This window comes from Dinoponera quadriceps, unplaced genomic scaffold, assembly GCF_001313825.1.
Source record: "Dinoponera quadriceps isolate SergipeBrazil2010 unplaced genomic scaffold, ASM131382v1 scaffold4444, whole genome shotgun sequence".
Lineage (NCBI taxonomy): Eukaryota > Metazoa > Arthropoda > Insecta > Hymenoptera > Formicidae > Dinoponera > Dinoponera quadriceps.
This window is the reverse complement of record NW_014558991.1, coordinates 1478884-1502061: the sequence shown is the minus strand read 5'-3', so window position 1 is coordinate 1502061 and position 23178 is coordinate 1478884. Positions and strand designations below refer to the sequence as shown.

Here is a 23178-nt window from a genome sequence, read left to right as displayed (position 1 = left end):
AAGTTTCTTACACGGCGAGCAATTCATATTCGCGATAAAGCAAATCGGCCCTTGGAAATCCCGAACAATTGCGCGCGCGTGCACACACTTTTTAATTCAGCTATTCCCGATTTTATGCGGGCGGGGATAAGTTTTGCGCCGATTTTCTCGTCGAAAGAACGGTGATTGTCGAGCGGCGAAAAATCGAAAGAGTAATCGCAAGAGCGAGTGTAGGAAAGTTTTGAGAATTGAGTTGTTCGAGAGATTACGGCCAACTCACCGATTTGAAGAATCCGCATTCGTGCTAAACTTCAGCGCGTTTCGAAACATCAAAATTCTCCAAACTTTCGCAAATTTGTGAAGATCCATTCGTACATTCACCTTAATAACTCCTCGAGAATTCCAACATTCTCAAAAGAAGTTTTAAAATATCCAGGTATCACGAGAAGAGCAGGTACAAGAAGATCTAATAGTCTGATTAGTAAATATTTCGAATGCGTTCGATGACGCGCCGATGAATTGAAAAGTCACTCGAGCGGAGATAAATCGGTCGAAAATTCCGATCTCGACGCGTTTTGTCGTGCGTGAAATTAATATCGAAGTTGCGTAAAGCACCCGTAATGAACCCGCTCTGCATATTTATTTGGAGACGTAGATCGTGATCCACTTTATACGCACCGACCGTGTTTTATAGAAGACAAATGTTTGTTCTCGGCTATAACATAATTTTACAACATCCTTCGGCGAGAAGAATCTCGCCCTCGGCGGGATTTTCCATTTTATTACATTAGCACGTTCGATAAAATATCGTCGAATTCAGTTGAATAATTACTCTTGCAGCGCTCGCGGAAAATTAAATCGCGCCGCTACATACGTCGTTAACAATATTACCCGACGCGCTCTTTTTCCCTCCTTTTTGCCCTCATCCGATCTATTTATCGAAAACGCGAATTCATCGGACACGTTGCGCGTCCACACAAGCGAAATATTACGTTTAGTCATGCGTTTCTTCGGAATACCACCCGCATAGAAGGCGTCAATCGGACGTGTGAAGTTAGCACCCCAACATTAGTTCTCGATAGTTCTGATTAGAGTTCCAGCTTTCTTTCGAAGAGTATAAGAGTACTTTTATATTTATAAAAAGAGTTCCGACGATTAACGCAAAAAAAAGCAATTAAAAGACGGGGTGTTTATATCTAATCACATTGATCGAGTTAATGGGTAATTCTTAGAGTAATTTACATTTTAGTGTTTTATATAAAAACAATCGAAATGTGCTCCCTATTCTGGGAGACTCTTCTATTCTTAATCCAGAAATCGGGGAGACTTGATTGACCTTCACAGGCCGATTATTGTAAATGGCTGACAATTTCTTAGTACATTTTGCATATTGTCCAATGTTAATAATGCGGAAGATCTGGAGACCTATGGATCATCAATGTCGTTTTTCTCTCGTATTTTTATCGCGCCAGTTACACCATTCACGATCTCCTCGGTTCATTGCATCACTCAGCTAACTATCCCGTTAGATCGCGTTACGTTGTTCAATATTGCGTTACGTCAAAGGTGACTTAGCGCTGCCGCTGTAATTAATCCGACGACGCGCGGTTGAAGGATCTGGGATCGCCGGAACTTGCAGGCCGCTAATAAATCCCTTTAGAGGCTACAACATCGAAAAGCCGTTTCGATCGCGTGGATTAATTCGAGAGAGTCAGATATAATCTTAGTGATAATGGGTGTATGCGATCTTGCTAATCGGACACTTTTAATCGACTGAAAAAGTGCGTCGTAAAACTTGCTTAGAAATTTTTCCAAATTTGTGTCCAGATACAACATAATTTTCCAACAGAAAGTTCCGAAATTGTTTATCCTACTATGATACAATTGGGAATTCCACTGTCAAATACAACTTTTCTGTAGGATCAAAACAGAAATAATGTGAGAATTTTATAGTGGCCAAAATCGATATACTTTTATGCAATCAAATAAACGTAGTCTCATTTCTATGCCAAAGATGTATAAAGCGTTTCGAGTATTTTTTATATATTCGCAATTGAAAAGTTTAAATAGTCAAAGTATTTTACATGTGTTTTGCTGAATTTTAATGTAAAATTGAAGCTGGAAAAAAGTCTCTGGGAAAACGTTGAAAAGAGCAAATGGGTTCTGCTTAGACATTCCATTTGTGTGTGGGATCGCGAGTTGGAAATATTGCATCTCTGAATCTACGTAGATTTTTCACTCAGAGTCCATATTTTTGGGGGAAGTCCGAATTGGATCCCCAGAAATATTCTATACGGTCGGAAGCGCTGGATTTAGCATTTCACTGCTTTTTCACGCGACCGTTCATTCGATATTTACATGATTGTAACGCGATCTTCCATTGTGATGTTCATTTGCTCCTCCTGTTGGTATCGCGAGATATCGTCGGGCGGAAACGCGACCACGGTATACACAACTTTAGTACAATCGAGTGGCGAATTGTTGGGCGAACTCGCATGGCGTGCATTGATCCATTCATTCATTTATAGTTTGGTGGAATATCTCACGAGAAAGGGAGAGAGAGAGAGAGAGAGCCTTCGAAATTGGCGCAAAGTTTCACTTGATAACTTATTATCGGCGAGTGCGAAACAGCTTTGGAAAAGTGATCTGCACCCTTCAAAGGGTGTCATATTTCTTGATGCACGCGAATCGTTCCTCTTTGGGAGATTTCGCGCGTTAAATAAAACGCACCAAATCGTTTCGACGCGTTCTCTTCTTTCCTTTATATACAACGTTAATCGTTAATTTCGAAAAAGACAGTCCGCAAGATCCATACGCTGGAGTAACTGATCCGTACGAGGTAACAGAAATATAGGATAAATTTCTTTCGATTGGTTGCGCAGTCCTTTTTTTTTTATATTTTTACCGAGCAATGATAGGGAAGAGACCGGCGTGTATTTTGCGATGCACAAAGTCGTTCTCTTTGTCGTCAAACGGAGTCTCCCAGACGAAAAATATTCTCGTTTTCAGCCGACGGTGGAGTTAACAGGAAAACACACGCTGCAACGATATTGGATTTCTGTATTCGGGACAGATTGGTCGAAGGGCGCGCCATTAATTTGAACGATTGCGCATCCGGTATTCTCGCGCGCAGCATGATACAAACATCCGCCGGCCGTTGATCACAAAGGCGACCAGTGTCGTCCGGCTCGCAATTATCCGAGATATTGCCCGTCGCGTCAACGGAAAAAATGCTGAAAATTGCCTCCTCTCGCGCTCCATCCCATTGCCGGAGGACGACGAGGTAAATTGTCCACGATAACCGAGAACGTCANGGGGGGGGGGGGGGAAGCGAGCCGAACCGGTGATCCACGTGCGAGCACAGTAAAATTTACCCCTCTTGCGGGCAAAATTTAGCCTGCGATGACGGCGGGATCGAGGACGCAACTCGAGAATCCATCTGAAGATAGTGTGGCCATTACGAATGCATTTGCTTTGCCGGCGCGCATTAATAATCTCGAGCAAGTCCCCGCTGAACGTTCTTCGGTCCATTCGTTCAGTCCGCGCTTCGTCTGAGAGTTCGCCTCGGAGAATCTCCCGATGAATGGCGTACACTAATGAAGCGCATACTGCGCGCCCGGCTTATTTTACGACGTAATCGTCCGTGCTCCGGTAAATTATTAGTCGTAGCAACGACTATGTTTTCCGTGCGTACACTCCGTTCGTAACGGCTCCTTGCACAGAAACAACGTGCAATGATCACAAGCGCCGGCGCTTGAAGACTTCACTTGTTTCGGATTGAATTTCAACGGTCGAACTTAATATTCGCGTTTTACTTGTGATTTTATCCCCTAATTACCCCTATTTATCTGATAGAATACATAGCAAGCTGGATGTTATTTTTACACGCATAAATGTCTGAGAACGACACATTTGACTGAAACAACTCTTTTTTTGCTGTTTTATATTACGTCATTTAATCGTGTTATAAGTTAACACGCCCAATTGTGTTAAATGACGTAATTTAAAAAGAAATGTGTAAGAAAAGTTAAAATAACACACTTGGATTGTGTGTAGCAATAAATACTTTCTTCTATAGTCATTTAAAAATTTCTCGTAAGAGGAATCCCTCAAACGGAAAATCTTAAACGACAGTTAATTGGACCTCCGAGTTCGAAGGTTGCTTGGGCACGGCTTAATCGTCACTTGCTTCTCCAAGCGCGCATTTTGCTCGCGTCTTAATTCGCCATCAAGGCGCGAGTCGTTCCGCTTAAAGCAACGGCATGAGGAGCATCGCGACGTCAGATGAGAGGAAGAGGATAACCGAACGCGTCCACAGTGCATTAAGTACGCGTCGCGGTGATTTCCGGGTCATTCATGAATATTTAAAGGCCGACGAGATAGGCAGACGAGAGAAGGGCTTGCCAAGGGCCTTATAAACGCTCGGTAAACAGAGTCACACGCGATGAAAGTGAGGTCGGTATTTTACATTCACTCGAGATTGCCGCGAACTTCGTCGATCGTGCGTCGTTGAAGGCCGGATTGTCTGAGAAGTGTATCGAGAACTTTACCGAGGATCCATTTTCGACAGAATTCAAGGAAGAAGCGGTATAAAAGTTTCTTTAGATTTGCACAAAAGATTCCGTTCAGAATGCCTAAATTTCTCCCATAATTGTTTATCCCGTTATCCTATTCCAAATTCTCAGTCTGTAATTGAAATAGTGATATTGTACATTGAGAAAAATCTATTTAAAAATTTACTTGTGAGATATAATATTTTTTCTGTGGTATAAACCTTATATCGCACAAATAAATTTTTAAATACTTTTCTTTCAATGTAGGAATTCGTGTTTTTTTTAACGGGCAAAGTCGCTATACTTTTACGGAATTACATACATAGAAAAGAAATGTTTAAAAGGTTCATATAAATAATTATTCCAATATTCCTTAACAAATTTTTATTTGAATTGAGTAGATTTTACTAGGATAACTTACTTGGAAATTATTTCACTTGAGTCAAGTAAATATTATTTGATCCAAGTAAAAATTTGCTAAGGAATATTGGAGTAATTATTTATTTGAATTTAGCACTTTTTTCTATCTAGTTAACTCTTCGTATAAAATATTGAAATATTCTCTCTCCTCCTCTCAATAGACATATAAAATCAAACATATAATAAAAAATGAGAACAAATCTAAACTCTCGTTTAGTATTTATGTTTTCCAAATTATTACTAGAAAGTATGTATACTTAAAATGTTTCGTTCAAATATAATTGTTTTTGAAAATCGAACTGAGTTTCGACAGCTTTTACGAAATTTTCCGTGCGGGCAGCTCGGTCGCGTATTCTCTCAACTGCGGTAATTTGACATTATCCTTAGGAGAGATCCCTATTAGGACACGTAATTATCTCCACGATATTCACAAATTAGGTCGAAGGTCGTCCGGGGGAATGAAAGTGCTTCTGATCGTTGGCACGGTGCTGGAAGTCACCGTGAAACGAAGAGAACGATGAGTGACAGAGACCTCATATTTTACCTCGCGACGACGTGTGTTACATGGCGGGCTTCGTTTACTCGTAACTCACCTTGTCTCTCTCTCGGCAAACTCTCATCCTCTTCCGCGACTCGCCCTTCTCGACCCTGCGCACAACTTCTGAGTAGTTTCGTCGCGTCGCTCCTCCTGCGAATATCCGGCAAGAGACGTCCACCCATACAGCAAATTTCCCAGCGGTTAATCTATGCTGTGTCTGGGAAAATCTTGATAAATTTCTACGCGGATAACTCACGATCTTTGAAAATCTGCTGCATTACTTTACTTCAATGACACGTGATCCCCGTCGCATAAAAATTTCCCAGAGATATCGCATAGGTTCCTACTAGAATTATTTCAAAATAAGTTATCCCACGACGATGTGGGATTCTCATTCTTATCCCAAATATAGGACGAATTTCTTTTCCACGATTGGCTGTGTACCGCAGCATTATATTTCTACTTGTTTGCCAAGAAGTAACCATTTTACTCGGACCAAATAAATATTATTTGAACGATAGCACTATTTTTCTTAAAGTGTCGATTAATATTATCTACTTGTACCAGTCGAGTGCAGCTGGCAGTAATTTGAGTAAGCCGAATATAACGGCATTCAACGTGTTAAAGCAGCATTGCGATCATTCTGCGTGATCCTCCTGCTTTTAAGCGCGGAGATTAGGATATTAGAGAGAATCGGAAATTTCACGTCGATACTGCGTTACGCCGAACGAACGTCGTCAAATAGAACGCGCGAGACTCAAAGCGCACGAAGTTTAATTATCGCTCATCGTGGAAAAATCTCTCGGTGAGAGATGCGTGTATTTATCCTGTGTTCTCGCCGAAAACATCGTCTCGCGAAGCTTTGAAGCTTGGTCGTTTCGCCCCCAATTTGCGCGGCCGTTAAAACGAGTTCGAGCGCACTAATTTATGAGCGCCGAATTACTCGCGCTCTCATCTCGAGCCGCCTCCTCCGGCGCGTATTCGCTAATTGCGATCGAAGGCGCATTCTCGCTCGGAAACAAACGTTTTCGCCCGCGAGTTTTTCTCACACGTCGGCGGATGTAATTTCTGCGAGTTTCGAAAACGGTCTGCAATTAATGGCGTATCGGCCATCGGATTATTAGACGGCCGGTCGATTAAATAGCGATATGCACGCCGGCATTAACGAGCGCGACAGTAATACGACTTTAATTACGTCTGCGCAACGGTTTTTCGCGCCTTTTCCTTATAATTGCCCCTTTTCTTCCTCCGAACGAACCCTCTAATGGGCGGCGTCAGATTAACCTCACGCTGAAAAAAAGACTGGTAATAATACTTATTAAATGTATTTAGTTGAAGGAATATTTCTTGCGATATTATTTCTTACGAAATTTGATAAATTATTCCTCGAGGCGTTATATAACTCGAGTAGCGCGCTATTTTTTATTCGGACTGATTGCGCGTGACGATGGGGTCGCGTGTAATTAGCATCGTTCAATTATCTCTCGAAACAAGCCGGTCATTCTCGTTATTCCCGGTATTGCCGTTTAACGTATCTTCTAAACGTTAAACCACGCGCGAATATAATTCTGACCTATTTCCCGGCTGATAAATATCGCCGTTAACGTTTTCAAACCTCGTGACATTTCAATTTCCTGCCTTTTTTTTACGCATCTGTACGCGATTGATTAAAACTATGTTAAAGCGTCCGTTCGATCGCGCTAAACGCGGCTAACGAACCGGCACACTCGAAACTTAAATAGACGACGTGTCAACGATCTCGTTACATCGACATACCACTTGTGTCACCCCGTTCGATCACCGAGGGTCAATAATTCAGGATTTAACGAAATAAATCAGAAAGGTATCCCGCATAGAACTTTCTCAAAATCTTTACTATGCAGGAAACATTACACTTCTGAGTCTGCGTAGATTTCTCGTAGATAATTCTAATTCATAAATTGTTTTAAAAAATCCATTTGAATTAGGTGTCATATAGGATATCCATCGAAGAGAAAAATGGAAAAAAAAAACTTTATATTCACATTCGAGAATCTTAGAAATTAGCCACGCACGAGCTGTTGCGGAAGATACTAGAAGCAGCGCGCTCGTAGACGCCGGTAGAGGAAAGTAACGCGCGACAAAGGTCGTCTCCTCGACCTCACCACCCCGTCGTTGTTGCAGTAAAAGCAGCGCGCACACGTGAATCGAGACAACCCGCATGCACCGTCGCGGCAATCACATCAAAGTGGAGAGCCGGTGATGGTAGCGAAGCAACCGGGGGTGGGAAGTCGTACGCTACACCGGAAGCGCCCCTTCTACCACCCATCGGAGTAAACGACGTTGCCTTTGTCGCGCATTTAATAAACATTCACCGGTTGTCCCTCTGCGCGCGATTCGTTCCGTATAATTACGATTATTCGCTCGAGCTTTGGCTTCCTTCAACGAAACGACGCGCGCGTGTTAAATACACGGAAATTTCTCAAGACTTTTCGGGAAACAGCGTACATTCAACTTCAAATTAGTCATCTCTTCAACTAGAAACTATCCCATTTTTACAAACAACAATTATTATCAACTCAAAATTCATATATATAAGCCAGAATAATATGTAATTTTGTACTTGTTCTTACATGAAAAAATTCTACATAGTTTCACTAAAAATATATTCATGTGTTATTCAAGAATAATTTTCATGAATTGAGAGGAAAAAATATTAGATAAAAAAGAACGGTATACAGTAGAAAAATGTGTGTTAAATCTAACACAATTTAGTTGATATTAATTTTTTCTGTGTATCTGAAACTGGAGCTAAACAATCGAAAAATATCGTTGAAACTCGCGATTTTTTTGCCAGATGATGAAATCAGTATATTTTTATGGAATATCAACTATTTTGACTTATCACAGACACTTGACGCAGACTTGAAAATTTCACGAAAAGTTAAATCTTTAGGAAAGAAAGATGATTTCTTTGGTTCGCGATTGATGCGGACGACGATTTTATGGGAGAATTCTCAACCTCCCGCGAGAACGACGCTCTCGTCTGCGTCACCGAGTCTTTCGCTCGCCGTCTCGAGTGTTCCCTTTGTCACATGCTCAATAAACGATCGCGTTTACGCAAAATCGCTCGATGCAATTAAGTCCGTGTAATTGCGGTTTTCTGCGAGGACGACGACGGCGGTTCCACCCTCTTAACGAAGTCGCCGGGCGATTCAGTAACCGAAAGAAGAAGAGAGAGAGAGAAATGGCTCGTTATGACTGATTAAACGTTGCACGAGTCCTAAGTAAGTGTCGTATAATTGCAACTGTTTGCAATAGTTAGCAGAGAAGAGAAGAGAGATAGACTCCCTTTTCAGTGCCCTCGATACGGATTTTACATGCGCGTCGTCTTGCTGAAAATTGAAGCAATATTTATCGGCAAATGTTTGCCGAAATTCAATCGAAAGAATCCCGCCGTCTTTCCTCGTTAGTTTCGAAGATTAGCGAGCAACTAACTTGGAGTTTACCATTCGAGATAGTCCGTCTGCTCTTATATACGGCGTAATTTACATTTGACGTTACGCGCAGTGTATTTACTACGTGATAAATATATATTTCGTTAATATATTCGAAATATATTTATTATGAAGTCAACGAGCCAAATTATTAATAATAATTAAATTTAACAGTGCGAAAAAGCAGGGCGCAGCGAATGGTCGCCGCAGGTACCCGTTCAATGAATTCCCACGCGAAATTTCCGCGGACAATATTTTTACCTCGCGTCGCGATGTTGATTAAAGGATTAACGGGACGGGTGTGAATCCGAGTAAACACGAAGGGATCGCGCGAAATCGCTGAAAAGAGTAAAAAGCGCGAGAGGGTCGCGACTGATTATCGGAGGTTTAATTTGTTTCGCGTAATCTTCGTCGAGCAAATTCTGTCTCGGCGGCAAAGCTTCGGGATTCAACGACGCATAAGCGGCGATAAGAGCGAAAAATCTCATTGTTATTAATAAATAAAATAGTCTTTAATATCAAATGAACTTTTGCAAGCACCTAATATTATTTTTCAAAGTCTATCTTTTCTCACTCTTCAACGCAATTAATTTCCATTGTTCCATTCGGATCTTCCAAACGCCAGCTATTGTGTACGCGTCAGCAATTGTTCGTCTCGTATGAAAATGAATAAAACACAAACAGTCGGGCGAGAAACACACGCATAAGAAACATAATTCCTAACGGTCGGTAATAAAATAATTATCCACATATCGACACGGCTAATATTCCCGCACCATCGATCGCGATAATGATAGTAACAAGTGAATATTGTATCTTGAAGCGCTCGCTCGGAAACGAAGTGCCTCTTGGAAGAAGGGGAGAAAGACTGCAAAAAAAGTAGCTCGCTTTCTACGAGGCGTGCTTTTTGAGCGACCGGTCCCCCTCGTTCGCTCGTCCGCCGGTTTCGCCCGAGACGTGGGTGGACCTGTATCGCGGGCCATTTCTTTCCGCGACGTTGAAAAATGCTCTTTCTTTCGCAACCAACCTTCGCTAGTCGCTCGGGTCAATGTCTCGACGGCACACCCACACACTTGCCCTCCTTAACCGGCGCACTCACACACGGCGAGAGGGTTCGTCAGGTCTTATAAATGGAAACGCGCTTGTAAGATAAATTAATCAATTGGGACGTCAAAGATGGGTTAGCGAGTATTCATCAGGTGTCGCTCGAGCAAAACAATAAAATATTTCGGACGAAAATCAGTTTTTCAAATGTAATCGTTGCATCAAACTACGACTGATATCAGAGAAATGACAGCAGCTAAATCTTGGTGGTTGAACAACATAGTAATGACCGCGTCTATCGAAAAGAGTTTCAGCGCTGTTCGAAAAAGATCGACACGTTATGCGATCAGAGCGGCGTGCGCGATGCCCTTCATGATTGTTGCGACAAAACCAATGATGAGAACTTACAATTTTATCATCACATTTAGGGAGTAAATATATTGCATTGAATATTATATTATCGTTAAATTTATAATATCATTCTCAATGACAGACAATTTCTTATTATATTAATTCTGAAACAAATTTCCTCGTTAAAAGTTATTATTAAAATTGAATTAATTAAACATTACTCTTAGATATTTTGTTTTAATTAATAAATATTATGTGTAAATTCTAATAATTTCCTCCGTATCTCTACTTCGTTATTCTACATGTACACTAAAGAATATTTTGTGTTTAAATCGGTCCTTGTTAAAATTTTTGTGTTAAATTTTTAACATACCCGTGTGTTAATTTAATAAAATATTAATTTAGCAAGATAATAATAAAATAATATTTATGTTATCGCAATATATTTTATGTTGAGTCGATATTCAACGCATGTAAGTGTTAAAGTAACACATATTACACACATGAATTTCACTTATATCATAAACTTGGAACTTTTCTGTCTGGAATTAATTAATGCGAGAACTCTTGAATAACATTGGCGTACTTTTATGGAATCAAATAAAAAGGGAGAAACTTATTTTCAAATCTATTTTCTAAATTTACAATAGAATAACATATAAAGATAAAAATTAAATTAATATTGAAAACATTATGAGAGTATTTATACTCTTTTATCATACTCTTGAAACATACTTTTGCATTACTTTCTGACATAATGTTTGTATTACTTTCCAACAATACATTCACCTTGTGTTAAATAAAGACAAAAATTTAATGGACCGTTTGGGATATGTGAAATACGTTAAATTTTTTACTGTGTACAAATATGAGTAAGCATTCATAAGAGATACAAGCTTTGCACATCGATGAGTAAAGTTACTGTCAAATTTATATATTTATCCGTTCCGCCCACAGCCGCGCGCGATCTGCGAATTCCGCTGTTTCCGTACTTGGACTTCTATTGAAATCACTCGGTAATAATTATGCTCTGAATTCGCATCACCGATCAATTTACGCGGTCGAATGATTAAAGCGAACCGTTCCATCTAGCAATCTGCGAGGAAGTTCTGGTCACGATACCTAATCTCGTTACGCATTTAATTTCGTAACGAGCGAATTTTTAATCGAACGAACCTGCGATTGCGACTTTCGGAATCTCTCGTTGAAATTACAATTAACGTCGTAATTCGATGTACCGGCGACGCGGTATGCAAATGTTATCACTTGGTGGAATGTGATAAAAGTATACTAATCAGGCCGAATTATTTTTACGATGTTTAAGATAATGATTTATCTAATATAACTTTAATATCATCGACGTATTTTCGAAGCCGTCGTAGATTGAAACTGAAAAGTCTCACGTAGAAGTTTCTCAAAATTTTTGTAGATATATAGCATGAATTTCGAATGGAATATTCAAATCTATTCCCGAAAATGGATTATTTTATATCTTGAGATTTTCCATTCTTATCCATGAATTTCCTATCTGGAATTAAATAATGCCAGAATCCGTGCTCTTGTGTTAATGAATAATATTGGTGTACTTAACATTCTTTAGAATATTATGAGAATATTTGTATTTTTTATATAATCATGCTTGAAACGAGTACATATTCAAAGTACTTGTTTTGTTGTAATTCTATTGTAAAATAAAAGCTAGAAAATATCTCTGGGAAGTTGTATTGCGAGCACGAATATCTCATACTAAAAGAACCTGCTGGAATTAGAGGATCAACAATTCCGCGGTACACGAATCGATCGATTTCTTAATTAGCCGTCCACAAAATGACAGCAATCGCGCGCGTTAATCGCAACGCGCTGCATCTTCGGCGCGCGTTTGCTTATACAAAGTATGCCGAGCACGTTTTACTAATTACTCGGTTTCCATTACGCGACCGTGTTATCTATATTAGCAGTGACGCTTTTATGAATATTCTCCCCGTCGGTTATTCCGAAATGCGATGCACATATTCGATGCGGACGCGTACTTAGCACGCGGCGGAATTTTCGTACCATCGAGAATGAACGCGACGAAACTGATTAATTAATTAAACGAATCGGCGCGCTGTGCGTTGCTTCGGATGCAAATGAGGAAAAAATTGCGAATTAATTGAAATGATTAAATTGCGACAGCAGAAATTGAGGTCTTTTTAAAGCTTTTGCAGGAGACAATATGATATAGCTTCTCTTTGTATACATTTTTTTCCATTTCTTCATGTTTTTCAGTGGTGTAGGACTCTGCCGGTAGAATTAATCTTGTCAAAAAACGTTTAATAAATTTGTTAAATAGTATAGAGAAAGAGAGAGATTCTAAAATAACACACATAAAACGGAAGGATAATAAATGAATGGATATATGTTTCTCAGTTACAAAATTTTATAGCAGTTTTTACTAAACTAGATCCACATAAACGAGCGAACTAATTATTATTATACGGAGAAAATCTCAGTTCGTGTAATTAAATAAATAACAGACTAAAATTGATGATATCTTGATAATATAAACAAGTGTCGAATATGTAGATTACGTCATTCTGAACGAAAAAGTCTTGTACCGTACAATCACGTAAAATTTTAAGTTATTGAAAATAACCATGTACACAAGCTTCTTCAATTAATAAATTTATTTGCGACCTTTTTGTTCCGGATGATATAGTGCGCATTACAGTCCTGCATATGTTATTACCTCATAAGATACCATAGTGTTGATTATTTTAATACTATAAAATTCTCTCCGTGTATTATTACATCGTCGTCGTGAATTTACCAATGCGTAGTTCTCTTTGAGAAAATTGAAATAAAAAGTCACTTCCTTCTTGTGAATAAAGCTAATGTCTTGAAATATCTTTAAATAGCTTTTTAAATAACATATCTTTTAAACGACGGATATTTCATATCATTCTCTCCCTTTTGTTAGTTTTATTTCTTCGCTTGGTATTTACATGCCGGCAGACTTAGTTAGAGCAATTAATATGTTAATACCGGAAGGAGGAGCGAAATTCTCCGTGTGCCGTTAAATTGTCTCGAATTAAGCGCCACCTCGAGCCGACCGTTTTACCGCCGTGGATATAAAGAATTATTATACATTATGCTGGCCGAGTGCGTCCGCTTTAAATCACCTCTCTCCCCTTCCCTCTCTTAATGGAGCCTAATTAGATAGTAATGACTTTATTAGATGCACCCGGAAAATTTAGCCGCGCTCGTTATCCTTGCGCTATGGAGCTAATGTAACCGGCGGATAATTGCGAAGTAAATTCAAAGGCGAGCGAGCGCGAACGCCCTTCGTCGCGGGAGTTACCTGTATCGTTTCGATGGTTATCTGTAATCTCGCTAACGAGAACGAGGATGCGCGTAATTTCGCCTTGGGTGCGAGTGAAGACGGTCCGCCCGCGAAAACGTCGTTCTCCTCGGATTAATGCGTCCTTCTTTCCCTTCGATCGGAGATATTATAGTTTCGCGGTATTCAACGGCCGTTGTGTTTCACGCAGCCTCTTGCTCGGAAAACTCTCTCCCGGGCGCAAAGTTGAAGATGAAAATTCTAGACATCTAGATTAACGTGAGAATCCGAGTGAATACTCGGTTCATCGGAGAAGGGGATGTCTTTGGATGAATTTTGTGAATTGTTCCAAGTACACGTAAAGAAAACGGTGATTTTCTTAGAGCGAAATTTTTCAGAATGAAATTCTCACGCTCGAAAAGTCGAACTTTCGAGTGATTTCTCACTCCTGCAGAATGGACCGTGAATGTTTTCAATTGATGAGTGAGTCGGATGTACTCACAGGAACAATTCACTCGTATGGAATGCACTCTTGAACGACACGCATTCACTCTTTTGCGAACGGTGGTATTTTCACTATCGCTTCGTGTCCATTTATTTTGAGCGGGATTTTATTTCGAGAAATTTAGAGACGGCGCGAATAATCACGATGCAATATCAATCCCTCGAATTGTTGAGCGAACGCGAGTCTCAAACAGAGGGAAAATTTAATACCACCTTGTAGAGGATATTTCTTTTCAGGGATGAAAGATCTAGAAAGGCTCGCGATATAACTTCCCATAAAATAATTTTCGCTAAAGCCACGGGACTAAGAGAGTAATATACAATTTTCGATAAGCGCGTCGTTCAAAAATCCGACACAGGAATCTATCCGGAGATTTTACGTACACAGAGCGGATACAAAATTAGGTAGAGCACGTACAGCGAAGTAATGTGTTAATATAGATGTAATATTAGTCTCGTAATCGGATTGCAAAAGTTCTATCGTTGTCGAGAACACGATGGAATTCCGATGAGATATCCCGTCCGTTATTTCATTTCATCAATTAATATCGCGCTAATCTTCTCCCTTTTAGAGTAGAATTAATATACGCGAATAATGCGATTATCAGGCTTAATCGATAGGTTTAGGCTTCTCACGAGTGAAGCGTGTTTTCGCGCACATCATCGATCATCTTTTTTGCTGCTGTTAACAAAGACTATTGCGGCGATTTTAAAGAATGAACCTTTATCGGTGAACCTCGAATTTATTAACGTTCTTAATTAATTATTTGCTTGCGATGGCTTTATCGGAGATATCGGGGAGGAAAACGGGATTGGAATCACCGAGGCAAACGAACGTACTGTTTTCCGGCTTTGTCTCGGATTTTAGTCATACGGCTTCCTGAATCATTTCTTTCCGTTTGGATCGCTTGTGTGCACACAAGTACGCTCACATAGATGGTCAATTAAAAGAATATCTGACTCGGCTGCTGATTAGTTGCAGGTCGATCGAGCGTATCATGACGGTTTGAAAACTTTCCGATCCCTTTTCAAGCTGCGCGGAAAAGAAGCTTTGATTCGTTCACGTCGGGAGGTCAATAACGAAAGTTGTCCGCTGGTGATTAACCGTGCGCGATCTAAGTTATGTTCCGATTGCGGGGTTGAAAATTTCGATTTCACGCTGCTTAATAAACCCGCGCGCTCGGGCGTGATGTCATTCAGGCGAATTCAAATAAAGGTGGATTAATAAAGTGCGTGAAATTGCGAAGCGCCGCTACATCGAATCTCCCGCTGCTAATCGCGAACTCTCCGTCGAACTGCATCGAGCAACGTCCGGAATCGATGAATCTCGGGAGTTCCCTTAATTTGAAATTCGCCGTCGTTCGAGAAACGCATAAAAATTTGTAATACATATGGTTGATGCAAAAATTTTTTAATCGAATATATAATATTTATTTACTTTAAAATACGACCAATCAATTAAAGGGGTCCGTGCGTTCGGCCAAATATAGAGTGTCGGAAAACTCCGGCACAGCCGTGGTTGAACGGGAAAATCATGTAATTTGCTTGATAGATATTAAACTTATGAAAGATAATAAACGTATCTCCCTTGATGTGCGCCATTGGAAATGGTGCGTCATTTAATAAGCGAATCTCCTTAAGTACGCGCAGTTTTTTCGACGACCTGTCATCTTTCCGATAGCTGCACGCGCTCGTAGAAATTCTAGGATTTCTGAGCGAAGAATGTGGAACTAAAATGAACGTCACTCTAATGACAAAATAATATAAAGAAGCAAAAAATTGTTCGGGGGAAACGCATCAATTGGCTCAGTTTTTCCACCACACTAGGAAATCGCGTGTCCGAAGCATCACTCTTTAAAACCGATAGTTCGCAATTTCTTTTCTAGGAAATTGGATCCCAATTTAAATTTGTCAAGTTTCTCATGTGAATAATCTTACGTGCCGTGTCGAACTTGCCTTGGCGGTAATAACATCGAAAAACAGGGCATTAATTAAATTTAGAAGAGAGTCATCGTCAGGGCGCGAGCGGTCCACTCGTAAATTTCAAGAGTGTTCTAGTTCAGTTCCGAAGTTTAATCCCCGAGTTCCGTGAAGGCGCGCGCGATAAAGCTCGACCTCAAAATCGCTTGAAAATTTCCGGAAACTTAATCCCCCGGCTTTAACTAGACCGACGAAAACGGCGGGGATCAAACTTTCCCTCTCTCTTCCTCTACGCAAAATCGTAAATTCGATTCTTCGCCTCGGTCGTCCCGCGCGTCTTAAACTCGCGAGCGTCCATTGTGGAGATTGCCGAGGGAAGTCGTAGCGCGGTCATTCGTTCGCCAAGTTTGCTCGCGCAATTTCAACAGTCCGACATTAGCCCCCGGAATGAATAGCCTCCCGACGAGAAATCCTCGCCGAAGCTAAAAATCAGGAAAAGCCGCACTCGAGAAATTCAAATCGCACGATATAAACACGCTAGAGCGCGCTCACGAAATAGTTGGTCGTATGCTAATGACGCCTTTTATGGATGTTCTATATTTATCTTCGAGAATTACTCGCACGGAAATCAGCGAGACATTCTGATGAGAAATTCAGATGAGCGTAATTTTGTGAGTAAAATTCCGCTCTACGAACGGAGTGACAGCGAGTCATTCGAGAATCGGAATGATTTTTTACTCCTGCAGAGTGGATTTCCGCTCAGTATCGTCGAGTGAAAATATTTACTCGAAATTGAGGAGTGAGTTCATAGGGACGAATGTTGAATAAAAAAAATAATCTTACGAATAATGGATTCAATGAAGCGTTTACATTGTGGGCAGCCACAAAGCATCCATTTCACATTTTTCAAATGTAGAACATATATAATTATATGTGATATAGAGACAAAATTCATATATATATATATATATATATATATATATATAATCTTTTCTTCCCGGATTATATTTTCACGTTGATATCTCACACGTGTCACAAAACATAATTTCTGACATCTCTTTCAAGCGGAAAAGACACAAGTTCGCTAAACTCGGTCGGAGTAAATCGGAAATTGCGAGTTCGGGGGGACGCGCTCGACCGCTCGTCTTGTCGGAAGCTCGAGGTAACCACTCCTTCTTCCGTCTGTTGCAGGAGTTGGAGAGGAGTTACACCCTCTCAACCCCCGGGGGCAGCAGCCCCGTTTGCTGTCCGCCTTGTAGCCCACCGCCCGCGCCGGCCGCATACATATCGAGCGCACGCGCCTCCTCGCGTAGACTCGGCGCCGGAAGTGGTCCCGGCGGACCCACATCCCCGGAAAGGGATCCCCTGGGAAGACTGTTAAGGTAAGTCCCCGACGAACCAGCTCGCATGACTTTCGCACGCCGCGACCGAGAAGCATCGTCACGCTTTTGAGAATTGCTTTTGAGAATCTTTGTTTTTTATCGTTTGTAGGATTCGATAAGTATTAACCTGTTCGGAAAAGGAAACACAATATCGTCGAACTTTTTACTGTAGTATATTTCAAACATATTTATCAGAAATTGTGTTTTTTATATGCGAATTTCTGGAAAAGTAGATGGTCAACGATTTTTTTATAATATTTCTACAAGTCTTTTTTATTATTAAGAGGAAGATTTAGTTGCGTAAACGTGAAGCCAGCATTTTTGTAATAAATAGTACTATGACTTCAATTATCTCAGTTTCGATATGATCAATTTTACGTATGCGCAGATCGATTGATGTGCTGCCAAAAAGATTTTTAAGAAAACAAATTTACGGGCCGATTACCTTGAGACAGAACGTCGATACGTTCCTCTGTTATCAAATTCTAAAGCAACTCTCTCCGACGATTCCGTCATCGGTGAACATTAAGCGCCGTCTATTTTCTTCGCGCGATAACCAAGAGGGAGAGAAACTAAAAAACATCGGTTAAACCAAGTTTATAAATTTGACCGAGAGCGAGGTGGCCGCATTAAATGTGCGGAAGCGTGGATGAAATTCGCGGCGATCGTCCGATCGCGGGAGTGATGCGTCGCCGCGGGACGGATATCTGGTCTAATAGCCGCCATAAAATCAGAACAAGACCGATCGTCCGGAAGAGTCATAAAACCCTCCAGGAGTTTCTCGGGACTTTCCGTCGTGATTACCTTCCTAGCCTTTCCTGCAGGATCCATCAATCTCTCTCTTTCTCGAGCGAGGTATACACGAACGCATCATTCGACGAGTGCACCACGCATTTTGCCGTCCCGGGAAAATTTACCGATCACTCGCGCTAAATCGCAGTTGCTCGATTCGACGTCAAAGCTCCGACCGTCGTTTCCGAATCTTTTCGATATAATTTTTGATTTGGTATTTCTCGCCAAAATACTTCTCTTTAAAGTCTGCTGATAACGCACGAGAACGACGAATACAATTGATAACGTCGAAGTAAAAATTCATGAAACTTATAAATTTTGTGATACATTGTGTTAACATACAGAGAGAATATTATTATAGCCTTTTTTTCATGTAAATTCTTTTTTAGAACGTTGCCAAGATAAATGTATACATAGATTATTCCTCGATCTTACGGCACTTTAAATATTGTGTGTTTGGCTTTTCAAGCTCATACTGTTTTATAAAATATCTTTCCAATTTCTTTCGAATAAATTTTTAACTTCAATTCCTGAATGATATAAATAACACGGCACGATTGGAAGAATAAGAAATTAAAGTGTTTCTCAATTCTATAGTTTGCCACATCAAACTCTCTCCGCGTATTGTCGCAGTAAAACGAGGCGATTGTACAGCGGAGCGTTAAAATACACACTTCAACGGCGGAATGCGCCTAAACAAGAATTCCGCGACGTGGATATATTGCAGAACATTCGTCACGCTATTATTACCGCTCGTCCTCGGCGATATAATATTTTACATCCCTGGCAATCTCTTCTCTCATCTATCTTCGCCGAAACTATTTCGTCGACCCTTCGTCCACGACGTCGGAATCTCGGCGAAATCTGACCCTCTTTGACTTTGCCGGAAGAATTTCCGGCCCACAAATTGAAATCCCTATCGTTGCAGATTCCTGAAGACCTTCTACAGGGAACTGGGCACCCGCGACCCACCCCACCTACCGCCATGGACGTCCCCGCTTCCGCTCGGCACTCTCTGCCCGGCGCACTTTCAACCACACCTGCAGCTGGTGCACAAGAGCGAGCAGGAGCACCGTCTCGAGAACATCAAGCCCGACCAAATCTTCGCCCCTGTCAGGGTGAGTGTCGTTATAATCTTGGACTAGAAGAATCCAATTATTATTGCTTTCGTAGACGAAAGGTACGTCGCGATACAAAGGGTTAACAAGGAATAACTTTTTTAATGGAGAACGTGCGATATCTGTGTTTGAAATCCTCGATATTATTTCGAGCCTAGCAATACTTCTTATCATCAGTATGTCGCATTATATTCCTAAAAATACATCACGATGGGAATAGGATATCAGATATTTGGCGAGTGCTACATAATAACTACGGCTTGCAGTCTCATCTTCGTGCCGTCAAAAGGATTTCCGGCTCGCGTGCCGCACGAGAGGATGAGCGACATCCTTGAGTTTTATCGAAACGGCGGATCTTTCGCGAATTTGCATGATATCGACTATGTAATTGCGTCTAGCAGCGTCCGAAGAAGCCGCGAGAGAGTTTCTTCCACCTACCCTACCTAACCGTCGAAGACTCGAAAACTCAGCTTGCAACTTCCCTCCGGAATGTGAAAGCCAAGTTGGTGTCGTCCGACTGCAGAGGGTTAAAAAGAGGAAGAGAGAGAAAAAGTTTCGCCAACTTCCTTCCCATCGCGATTCGCTGTCTCGTAGCACAGCGGCTATACGAGATCGCTCGACTTCTTCTTCTTCTTCTCACGCCGGTCTCTCGAGATGCGAGTGAAATGCAGTGATGCTCGAATCGACACGCTCACGATTTATGGTCGCAGTTCGCCGCCGTTCCGTAGAGAACGGACCGATTAGATCGCGTCCGGGATCGATTTTCGCGGCCGCGTGAAGGTGGATGCGTGAGCGATTTAATTGGCTCACGTTTGTCCGCCGAAAAAGAATTAACAACTACGGAAGAGCTGCCGGGGGGAAGAGTAACGTTGCAAGGGAGAATCCCTGGGAAGAACGTACATCCGATGAAATCGATCCTCGTCGAATTTCACGGGATGCAAATTCGGAGCGCAGCTCCGAGCCGCCGACCTCGGTGCATTTTTTTCCCGAGGAATTCCTGCCTCGTTCGATATCTCGCGGCGTAACGCAAAGAGTGCGTGAGAGAGAGAGGAGAAGGAAAGAAAAAGAGAGAAGCGTTTATTTTAATTCCAGGGCACGTCCTTTAAGATAGCAGCATCGTAGACTGCCGTATTTTCATTAAAGAATCCTTATATAATTTTATTATTTATTCTGAGAGAAACTTTCCTATAACTTTACTTAACTATCTGAGTAATAAATGTTAATTTTGAGTGAAATTAAAAGAAATGTACATACAATATTATAATCACGAAGATATTATTTTTTTTTTCTTATTAATATTTTATGCGCCAGTTGAGTTACATGTATAATAGAAAGTGGTATATAAATATTTAAATATGTATCGCGGGTATTACAAATTGTAACTTTCTTATGGCTAAATTTTCAAAACAAAATAATTCTGAAATTTCTGTACGATGTTGCCATATTAACATCGCAATAGTTTTTTCATTAAACTTCTAAATTTCGTTTAGAAATAATTAAAAATAGAAGTTAAAAGCAAGACCTCAAATGTCATCGTTAATTACGAATATCTCATCTCCCGAATGTTCAATTGTTTTACGCCAAATATTCAAATCTGTATATAATGTAAGTTTCAATAAATTCTGAAAAAAATTCATTTTTTGTTACTACTGCTTTAAGGATATTTGCAATACTAGGCAAAGGAAGTCTCGACAGTTTAACAAATATTATAAGAAAAATAATAGAAATTAGAGAAACAAAAATTAATAACTAAAAATATGAAAGAGAGAGAGAAAAGGCCGCAGACAATGCGCCACGTCGTGCGCTCACGTCGAAAAATGAGCTTCGTAACCGTCGTCGGGAGCATACGTGAGGTAGGAAGGAAGGCAGGCGGACGCAGACCAGGGCGTGCACCATAAGCACACGAGAATGAATTCGCGTCATAAAACCGACGTGCTTCCACCGCGAAAATAAAGGAGTGCGCCGAACAGACAACCCCCTTAAGAATCGCCCTTTTAGAACCGCCAAATGCACTCTCGCCGGTACTTCGTTCGCGCGTCGGAAATTAAAGGTTCGACTTGAAAAAAGTCCGTACGCGAGCGCCAAAGAGCTGGAGACGTGCTTTCTCCATATCGAGTCTTTCATTGTTTCGTCAAGATTTTTACTTTTTGAGAAAATCCTTAACGATACGAAATATAATATCTCTAAAATTATTCAATGATATAGTAAGTATTTATTAAACAATAATATTTCTAAAAGTAAAATAAAAAATCGAAATCAATTCTAAAATACTAAATAGAATAAATATTGATTTAAATAGAAATATTTGATTGATTTATCTATGTCGTTTAATAGAACCCGTTTAGATCCAGATGTAGTTTACACATCTTGAAAAAACTGTCCCAATTTTTTGGTCAATTTTCTAACTTTTTATAATAAATTTGTTAATTTCTTCTTGCTACTGTTAAAAAAACACCTATCTTCATAAAAATAACATGAAAAATTTCTAAAAATAAAAGCATCAAAGAATTAATTTGGTGACGAGATTTTTTACTTCTTAATTGCGTATCTCTCTCGACGGAATTATTGCCCAAGTATTTCATTCGAGTAAATTCTTCTCTAAAATCCGTCGAAAAGTATCCTTACAAAGCATATTTTTCAGTTGAATCACGCCGTGCAATTTTTTATCTTACTTTTTTCTTCGTGCTTGAGAAGAATTTGCCGGCAAAAATTCGGCGCCGATTTTGTCAAAGGATTCGTCAACGAGAGCAACGATGTGGTTGTATGTATATACAGCAGAAGGAAAAGCAACACACACAGTTCTCCGCGCTGTTGGACATGACTCGCGCGGAAAAATCCCGTCGCCGCGAAATGAAAATATCGACGCCGATACTTGAAAAAACGAACGATTAAGACCCTCGAGTCGGTGGTTCAACAAAAATATGGGAAACCGGATGGGGGCGCGACTTGGTTTTTCTACAAACACAGCGAACGGAAGCTGCAAAAAATGATGGCAACCGCTCGCGGTGGTGTGCTATTTGTATTATTCACGGCGTATCGAGTAACGATCACTGTTCGCTAATGGACCTTATGCGCGGCGAAGTTTGCTTCTTCGCTCGTTCATCCGCACGCGCTGGACTGCTTCGTAAAATGTAGATACGGGCGAGGATAATTTGTAAAAGCGGCGGAACACCACAGCTCCATACTTTTTACAACTCGCGAGAATGTCAAATATTATTATATCGCGGAGACAGTTCTATTATTACAGCAAAGGAAAATAAAAGAAGAATCTCGGCGAGCGTTCCAGAAAGTTTTGTTTTCGACAAGATTCGAGTTCACAACCTCTTCGTGAACTTTGCGAAAGAAAACACTTTAATCCTTTGAGTCCTCTCGCGCATTCTTAAGTACTTGCACAGAGGTATGAATTTTGAGCAATAAAATGTGTCAAATGTAATTTCAGATAATTAAACAAAAATGAAGTAACTCGAACGCCTTTGATTGTTTGTGGTTTACACCTTCCATATCTCGTTAACGGAGTTGAATTGACTCATTGTTACGTAACTTTTTTTGTTCAGAATAACAAATATGCTAACGAAATTTGTCGGTTTATTCGCGGAATATAATAACAGCTTTATGAAAAATATATATGTGCATATATATTTTATCGCGCAAAGTCGCTCGGATAAATGCGGTTCTGTTGAATGGAACGCGCTATTTTTCATTTGCGGCATCCCAATCGGGGAAATAATAGCCGGTGTTATCCGACAGATTGTGCGCGCGACTGGATAGATTATTGCTGACAG

The 23178-nt window shown here is 40.5% G+C and overlaps 1 protein-coding gene across 1 annotated transcript in view; it reads left to right on the top strand.

The window, feature by feature from the left end:
• The window catches only part of LOC106750041, a 133125-nt gene that overhangs the window by 50313 nt on the left and 59634 nt on the right, over window positions 1-23178 (top strand). Inside the window, 2 exon segments of the mRNA XM_014630088.1 lie at window positions 17296-17486; window positions 19207-19396. Coding sequence (XP_014485574.1) covers window positions 17296-17486; window positions 19207-19396 — 381 coding nt within the window.